This window comes from Urocitellus parryii, chromosome 4 (genome assembly GCF_045843805.1).
Source record: "Urocitellus parryii isolate mUroPar1 chromosome 4, mUroPar1.hap1, whole genome shotgun sequence".
Classification (NCBI taxonomy): domain Eukaryota; kingdom Metazoa; phylum Chordata; class Mammalia; order Rodentia; family Sciuridae; genus Urocitellus; species Urocitellus parryii.
The window spans coordinates 11,944,268-11,951,961 of NC_135534.1; the positions used below are offsets into that span (position 1 = coordinate 11,944,268).

The window sequence follows — 7,694 nt, forward strand, 5'->3', positions numbered from 1 at the left end:
GCTCCGGTCACTTGGTTGAAGGGAAAGAAGCCCCAACCCTTGGGATCAGCACCCTCATCCCGGGCTGGTGTCCAGTGCCCTTTCTTTTCAGACTCGCCTCCGTCTTGGAGACAGATCCTGCCGCTCTCCCTTCCCTGCTACACCCTCTTCGGAAGCCATCCCTTGTGGGACCCAGGAGGGACGTGCAAGCCCTGTCCCAATCTTCACCCCTATTTTGTAGACCGGGTAGCCAAAACCTAGAGAAGGACAGCCACCCGCCTCTCGACTACCCCGCCCTCCTCCACCTCCCTCTCCCGGTCCCCGGGGTCCTGCCGTCCACACTTAACCAGGCACCGTCCCAGGCGGCACAGAATGAAGCACCCCATCTGTTGAATCATGTGACTCACAAGTTCCAACGGAGCCCCTGACTCCAAATCCAGCGCTAGCCCCACCCCACCTCCTGCACCCACCTCCCGGCTCACCCCTCCCCTTCCAGCCACCCTGACAGTGACCATGACACTTCTCTCCTTCAGTGTTCTTTATTTCATCCGGAAAGTAGCTAGGGAGGCACTGTGGGGGAGGGGTGGGGACGGGGACAGAGGCTTGACTTCTGTCCTGTGGGGTCCGTAAACCTGGGAGCAAAGAGCAGAGGCGAGGCCCTGACCCCTGGGAGGCCCCCCGATCGCCCACCCCCACTCAGGGCTCAGTCCCCAAAAGGTGGCTTGACCCGGGCTTGGGCGCGGGCTGGCCCCCACTGCCCCCCGCGCAGGGAGAGGTGCAGGTGGCCCGGGCCTTACCAGAGCCTCTGGCTCAGCTGGACGCCGGGTAGCGGCTGCTGTGAGGTGTGTCTCCGTAGAAGGGGTCAACTGAGGTCAGGGTTCTGCAGAGGAGGACAGTGGGAGACAGGGGCCGTGGGGTCTGGGCCTTCTCTTCTGCGGGCCCCTCCCAGGGAGCCTGAGAGGACGCCAAGCCGGTCAGGGTGGCCAAGCCACAGACACGCGCTGCCTGCCAAGTCGGCCTCTGTTGCGAAAGCGTGGGTTTTGAGGAACTGAGCAGCAAGGAGTGACGGGAGAGGCAGAGCCTCCGTCCATTCATCTTTGGATGCATCTTCCACTGCCCCTGCCACCAAGGGCCACCCAGGGGCCAGGGCAGCAGCCGTGCCGAGGAGAGACACACTGGACAGAGGAGGAAAGGAGCCCAGCAGGGCAGGAGGACAGAGGCCAGGGGCCAGGATGGAGAGGAACAGACAGACAGACAGAGGCAGGTGTCCAGTGCCCTGGAGCTGGCCTGGAGCTGGCCGGGACGTGAGGAGGGAGAGAACTGGGATGGGGGTGCTACCTTCCCACATGGGGGTGCAGGCGCCTCAGGCTCTCTGTGGGATTGGGAGTGGCCTCCATGCGAGTGACCGGCTGGTTGAGTGCATAGCCTCCCATCTTCTGAGGCTGGATGCTACCTCGAGTCCAGCCTTCCCGGTCCAGACCCTTGGGGATGTTCTCAAAGTACCTAGAGAGGAGGGGGCTCTTGTTGGCCTCCCACGGGCCTCTACTCACCTCCATGGCCTCTGCAGGAATCTCAGCCCGCGGATGCCTCAGGCCTCCTTGCCTCTGCCTGTGTCCCCTGCGCCTGGTCACTCGAAGCCCTTGTCCACGTGGAGAACTCTCCCGCAGGAAGCCTGCCCTCCCACCTGCCTCCCCGGCTTCTCCCTGGGGTCCTGCTCTCCTCCCATCGAATCCCATGCTCACCGAGCCCTGAGCCAGGCTCTGAGGGTGTCAAGCCCTGCCCTTGAGCTCAGAAGAGGGGGTACAGATAGGTCAGTGTGGAAGTCAATATTAATGCCTTGGGGGGTCCAGGTGCACAGGGTGGACCAGTGTGTGCCTGACACCTGGCAGGAGCCCAGGAGCAGGCAGGCGGGTGGACAGGGGAAGGACCAGCCCAAACTGCCGGATCCTTAGGAAGGGGACATCCACCTCCCCAAGGGCAGGCACATAGTGGCCCCTGACACCCTGAGTGAGCCTCTGCCCCTCCCCCTGGACTCCTTGGGAACTAGAGCAGCCACTTGCTCCAAATCTGAGCTCAGCGTCTTGTCCCAAGGGGAGGGATCCAGCTCCATCTCTGGTCTCTGGGCAGGGCTTCCCCTCAGCGGGATACCACTCCCTCTGAAGCTGCCCCCTGCCCTCTCTTCTTTTCAACAGGAATGTCACCTTCTCTAGGTCCTCCCCCGGCCCTCCTGACCCTCCTGTCTCCTGCTCACACCCGTAACAAGGACCCTGCCTGGCAGGACTCAGGGCTCCGAGAGAACCTGACGTGAACGGATCTGCGAGGTGTCTGGAGGCAGGAGAGGTGGCTTGAGGAGCAGGGCAGAGGGACAGGGGTCTGGAGAGGGGGAGCCTGAGAAGGGAGGGCGTGGTGGGGCACCTTGGAATACCGAGGTGTTGGGGGGACAGTATGAATATGGATGCCACTTGGGTTTCCCGGCTCAAATATTTTGTCCCCCAGATTACACTTCCTTTATTCCACTCCTGTAAATGCCCTCTGTCTGCAGTGCTGGCCCCGGGAGGCTCCCCCAGGGTGCCAGGGCCACCTCCTCCTGGAAGCCCTCCCTGATGCCTCTCTCCTGCCCAGGGAGCCCTGAGCCCATCCGTCAGGCACTGGAGGTCGTGTCTTAGTAGCTGCTCTTCCTGCTGACCCCTGTCCCGTGCCCACCAGCCACCAGCCTTCCACTGTCTTACTCTGCATCTCTCAGAGAACTACCCTCAGGTTGCTGGAAGCTGCTTCACCTGAACAGAGACATCTAGCCTCTACTATTCCCTGTGACAGCCTGTAGCAGTGACTGCTAGGTGTGGGGTACAAATACCCCCACTCTCTTGCCTTTGGGCTGGGAAAATTCTGAGCTGTGTGCTTTGTGCTGTTTTCCAGAGTTTCCCCATGGGGCAGCTGGCTTTGTAACTGCACCATTACTGGACGCCTGCGCTCCCCTTCCACGTCCCCTTCCCCACCCACCCAGTAAAACCCCTTGCTCTGGGATGCTTGGCTGAGCGTGTCTAGCAGGGCCTGCACTGATTCAGGGCTGCTCTTCTCCCCAAGGCTGTGAGCTCATTGCCAGTCCCGGCCCCAGTCTTCCGGTCTATCAAATGGGTTTCAGCTTTGGGCTGGGAGGGAAGGGCCTCACCCTTGATTGTAGGTGGTCAGGTACCGGCTATCCCTGTCGGGGTCATAGGAGCTCCGGACATAGGTGGGGTTGTTAAGGCTGAATCCTGTGGGCTCCTGAACAAGAGGGGTGGACAGGGAGCTGTCGGGTCTGGAGGGCTGGAGAGGGGGGCCGAAAGGGCGGGCTGGGCGCAGCGGGCCTCACCTTGTTCCCCACGGCCTCGCGGCCCAGCAGGGCAACATTGGTCTGTTGCATCCGCTGTGGGGGCTGGAATGGACGGTGGCTCATGCTGCTGGGTTCCGGGCTGGGAGGGGGCACCTGCAGGGGGCAGGGCCACCAGAAGGCAGGCTGGGGTGGCCAGGCTGTGGCAGCGGGGTGGGAGGGGTGGTGACCGAGGCCCTTTCCCCTCCTGCCCATCTCATTTGCCTTTCGGGAACACACCTCTCCGTCCCAGCCCGGGTGCCCCCCTCCCTCCTCCCCAAGGCCTGTCCTTCCCAGGCCTCTGAGCCTGGCCCCCACCCCAGCTCCTCCGGGAAACCTCCCTGTCACTCACTCTGGGGTTCAGGGTCCTTTCATTTGCTCTGCTGTAGCCTGTCTCCCGCTCAGAGCCTCTGGCCAGCACAGGCAGAAACTCATTTCCCTGGGGAGAGCAGAGCAGCGGTGGGCACCAGAGGGTGGCTGTGACTCCCCACAGTGGTGACTCCCCGGAGGAGCCGCACTAACTGTCCCCACAGGTGTCCCTGACCTCCCTGGGTGCAGCTTACGTGAGGGTGAGTCATGGGGAGGAAGTCCGACTTGGTGACACTCCGGTTTGAGAGGAGGACCTGGAGGGACCCACAGGAGGAGGGTCAGCCCAGCGCAGGGAGCCAGCCCCGTCCCCCCCACTCAGCCTCCTCGTCCCCACTGGCTGGACACGCAGCAAGACTCGGCACCAATGGGGGCGGCTGGGATGGCTGAGGAAAGGCCACAGCTTGGTGGGGGGAGGGGGAGGACAGGTCCCTGAATGGGACCCAGCAGGAAGGCTCTTGTCTGAACCTGGCGGTGCCCTGGTGCCTCCCTGGACCTCAGTCTTTCCATCTATGAGGCAGGACCAGAGAGGATTTCACCCAGGCTCCTTCACCTTGTCTGGAACCCAGGGCTGCAGCTGACGGGTTTTTGAAAAACTAGAAACGCCCCAGGGGAGGGGGAGGGCCTCCATCCCCCCGAGACTGCAGCAGAGAACTCACAGGGTCCCCGGGCATGGCCTGGGAAGGAGAAGGAAAGACCATCGGGCTTTTGGCCGTGTCCTCGGTGAAGCCGGTCTCCTCCTTGGCGCCGATTGATTTCTTCTGCAAGAGATCTGGAGAGACAAGTCCCCGTGGGGCCTGGGCGACCGAATCCCAGCAGGGGGAAGTTGAGAAGGGAGGACATGGGGGTCCACGAGCTCCAGGGTCCATCCAGAGAACCAGAGAGGAAGGCCGAAGGAAGGGGCAGTGCTGAGGGCAGCAGCCGGCTCTGGTCAGGCCCAGGACACTGAGGTCAGCCCGGGTCGGGGGACAGTTCCCTCAAGCCACCTACCTATTTGTCCTTCTTTCTTCTGCTGGTGGCTTCTGAGACCTAGGCCAGCACCAGGTCGCCCTCGGTGGTCTCTCTCGGAGGTAGGCGATGGAGGTGGGGGATGGAGGTGGGGGATGGAGGTGGGGGATGGAGGTGGGCGATGGAGGTGGGGGATGGAGGTGGGCTACGGGGCAGACTGGCTCAGACTCGGGCCTACCTGGCTGCATGGACGGCTCCTTGAGGTACTTGGAATTGTACTCAGAAGTCATGAAGCGTGGGCCCTGGAACACAGGGTGGAGCATTGGGGGACACAAGGCAGACCAGGGCACAGTGGCTTTGGGTGGCAGTGGCACTAGCTTTTGGGTGGTGTGTGCTCCCGTGGGGCTGGGAGGGGGCGCGTGAATAGCTCAGGGGCCATGACTCTTTCCCTGACAGTGCACCAAGGTGTCCGAGGTCTTCCCCGTTCCAGCCATCTCTAAGTCCCACACCACCCTCAACTTCCGGAAATGAGCCTCCAGGGACCCTGAGGCAGGAAGGCGGCGAAGGGAGGAGCGAGGCTGAGGGCTCAGGGCACCGTGGGGCCGGGGAGAGGAGGGGGCCGGGATCGTCACTGTGATGCTGTGTTGGAAATGTCCAGTCACAAATCCTTTGTCTCTCGGGGCCTGAGCCCACAGGTGACCAACGTGGGGCCAGCTCCATGGTGACCAGAGCAGCACTCCTCTCCCAGCCCCGCAGCCCAGGCAGGGCCGTCCACTCAGTCCACTCACATATCGCGAGTTCTCCCAATCCGGGGAGCCCCTGCCCTGCTGCTGGTGGAGCAGGGGGACCTCCTTGGGCTCCAGCCCGGTGATAGCCTGGGCTCCATGATCCTGGGTATCAAAATGGACCTTCCTGGCCTGGAGGAGGGGACACCAGTGAGCTTCCCGGGCAGGTGAGGGGCGGGCCATCACTTCCTGACCCTGATTCTGCCCCGACACCTGCAGAGTTCCTGCTGGCAGCCAGAAAGACCCCTCATAACCAGCCAAGTGTCCGTCCTCCCCTCAGAGCCTGCAGCGTTGCTATCACACTCACTGAGCCCCACGTCCTGACAGCAGCCCGCAGGGCCTTTGCACCTGCTGTTGTCACTGCCTGGAATGCTTCCCTCAGATGGCTGCAACTGGAGAAGCACCAGCCTCCCTCAAGTCTTTCCAGTGTCTATGACCCAGCTGTCCCAAGTCCTTCCCTCCTGCTTTCTCCCTTTTCCCCTACTGGCTGCCCCCTGCTCTCATCACCTTCAAATAGAAAAAAGATGCTCAGGGCTGGGGGTGGGGCTCAGGGTTAGAGCCTGGCCTAGCACCATGGAGGCCCTGCGCTCCATCCCCAGCAGCACGCACACGCACACACATGCACACACACACACACACACACACACGTGCAATAGCCATGATCAGGATAGATTGGTTGGTAGACAAATGGATAAGTGCTCAGGTGCTAGGTGGTCATGGTGGTGACATGAGCGATGATAAAGTGACTTTGGACACAAACAATCTGGGGTGTTAAGGACAATGGTGGACCCTGAGGGTGGTGGTGGGGGCTTGGACAGGTGGAGGGGAGGCTGGTGATGATCAGGACAGAGGTAGGGCTGGTGACAGCATCCCCACAGGATGGAAGGAGGGAAGTGGAGGGATGAGGTCTCGTCAGTGCTGTCCCTGCCTTCCGGAAGGACCCCCCTCCCAGCCTCCCGAGCCTGTGGGCCTCTCCGCTCAGAGCTCTGCCGCCTCCTGGCCTTGGCCGGGCACTGACCTCCTTAGTGAGGAGGCCTGCGTTGGGCTTCTCACGCCCGTAGGCAGAGGTCGTCTGGTACATGTTCCAGGGTAGTGGTTGCGTGCCATCAGGCACCTCCAGGGGACAGTAACTCTGACTGGTCACGGACTGGAAGTTGCTCCGGGCTTGTTCCCTGGCAGGGGACACAAGCAGTAGCTAGGCCCCCCAAGGCCCCCTGCTTGGGTTCTTTGGAGGCTGAGTTGCTGATGCCAGAAGCTTCTCACCTCCCTCAGCCCTCTCCCAGGCACCCTAGAAACATGCTGGCCTTGGGACCCACGCTGGGCACCAGGCCTTGGCCTGGCAAGGCTGAGTTCCCGTCCTGGGAGGCCCGAGTGGTTCGATTTGCTCTGACATTCCCAAGAGCTAAGTCCAGCCGGGCAGGAGTGGGAGAGGGAGTGGAGCCGACGTACCCCATGGCGGGGCTGTCCAGGGTATCCAGGTGGGGCTGGTAGGAGACCACAGGCCGGTAGTTTGATTTGTAGCCAGTGCCTACGTGGCTGCCCATCCGGGGCTTAAATTCCTCCCGACCTGGCGAGGTGGATGAGAGAGACGGGACTGTGGGTCAGCAGAGTGGGGGAGGAGGAGGGGGCAGGGCTTCTAGGCAGGATCAGTAGAGCATCCCCCAGGAGCCCAGGGTCACTGTGACAGGGGAAGCCCCAGTGTGACCGAAGCTGGCCCTTCAGGTCTGCGAGAACAGCAGATGGGGTGGGGCCAGGTCAGGGCGGCAGAATCACACTGTCAGAACGACCAGGAAGGGTCCTCGGAGGGTTCAGGGGAGGGATGGATTCAGGATAGAGGGTGGCTGCAGTGTGACTCGCCCACGGGCCGTTCCTCTCTTTGAGGACCCCTGCCTTCCCCGCCACTGTCCTGGAGGGCCTCCTGCACTCACCATAGGCTGTGCAGTAACTGGTGGCGTAGAACTTCAGGGGGTCCGTGCAGCCCCCCGAGCTCATCTTCACATAAGGAGACACAACCCCCAAAGGGAGTTTTCCCATCATGATGCTGTAGGGCAGGGCCCCTGAGGGCCTAGGAAGGGACACAGGAGCCCCTTGTCAGTCCCCAGTCCAGACCAGGAAGACAGTCAAGCCCCCAGAGCTGGCCCCTTCTCCCAGGCCTCAACTTCCCTCTGACACCCACACCCCAAATGGAGAAAGAGCAGAGCTCATCGGCTCTTGTTCCCTGCTTCATCTTCCCAACACCTAATGATTAACTCTTCCTATTCCCATCT

General features: G+C 62.1%; 1 protein-coding gene across 2 annotated transcripts; it reads right to left on the reverse strand.

Moving 5' to 3' along the window:
• Positions 1–789: 789 nt before the first annotated feature.
• Positions 790–7,464, reverse strand: Saxo4 (stabilizer of axonemal microtubules 4). Of its 2 annotated transcripts, XM_026407646.2 has the most exons (12): positions 7,356–7,464; positions 6,877–6,994; positions 6,446–6,599; positions 5,431–5,559; positions 4,881–4,944; positions 4,354–4,466; positions 3,892–3,951; positions 3,681–3,767; positions 3,332–3,445; positions 3,149–3,243; positions 1,318–1,482; positions 790–859 (listed from the first exon to the last, which is right to left on the reverse strand). In XM_026407646.2, exons 1-12 carry the CDS (start codon positions 7,462–7,464, stop codon positions 790–792), a joined length of 1,278 nt encoding a protein of 425 aa, XP_026263431.2. The 2 variants fall into 2 exon arrangements, with proteins under 2 accessions (XP_026263431.2, XP_026263432.2); XM_026407647.2 differs by lacking the exon at positions 3,892–3,951.
• Between the last annotated feature and the right edge of the window lie 230 nt (positions 7,465–7,694).

Coding starts and splice junctions, on each gene's coding strand:
- Saxo4 (XM_026407646.2), bottom strand. CDS start 7,464: ATGATGGGAAAACTCCCTTTGGGGGTTGTGTCTCCTTATGTGAAGATG. Junction 4,945..5,430: donor ATTGGGAGAACTCGCGATAT/GTGAGTGGACTG, acceptor CCTGTGTTCCAG/GGCCCACGCTTCATGACTTC. Junction 3,952..4,353: donor AGGCCATGCCCGGGGACCCT/GTGAGTTCTCTG, acceptor GGGTCCCTCCAG/GTCCTCCTCTCAAACCGGAG.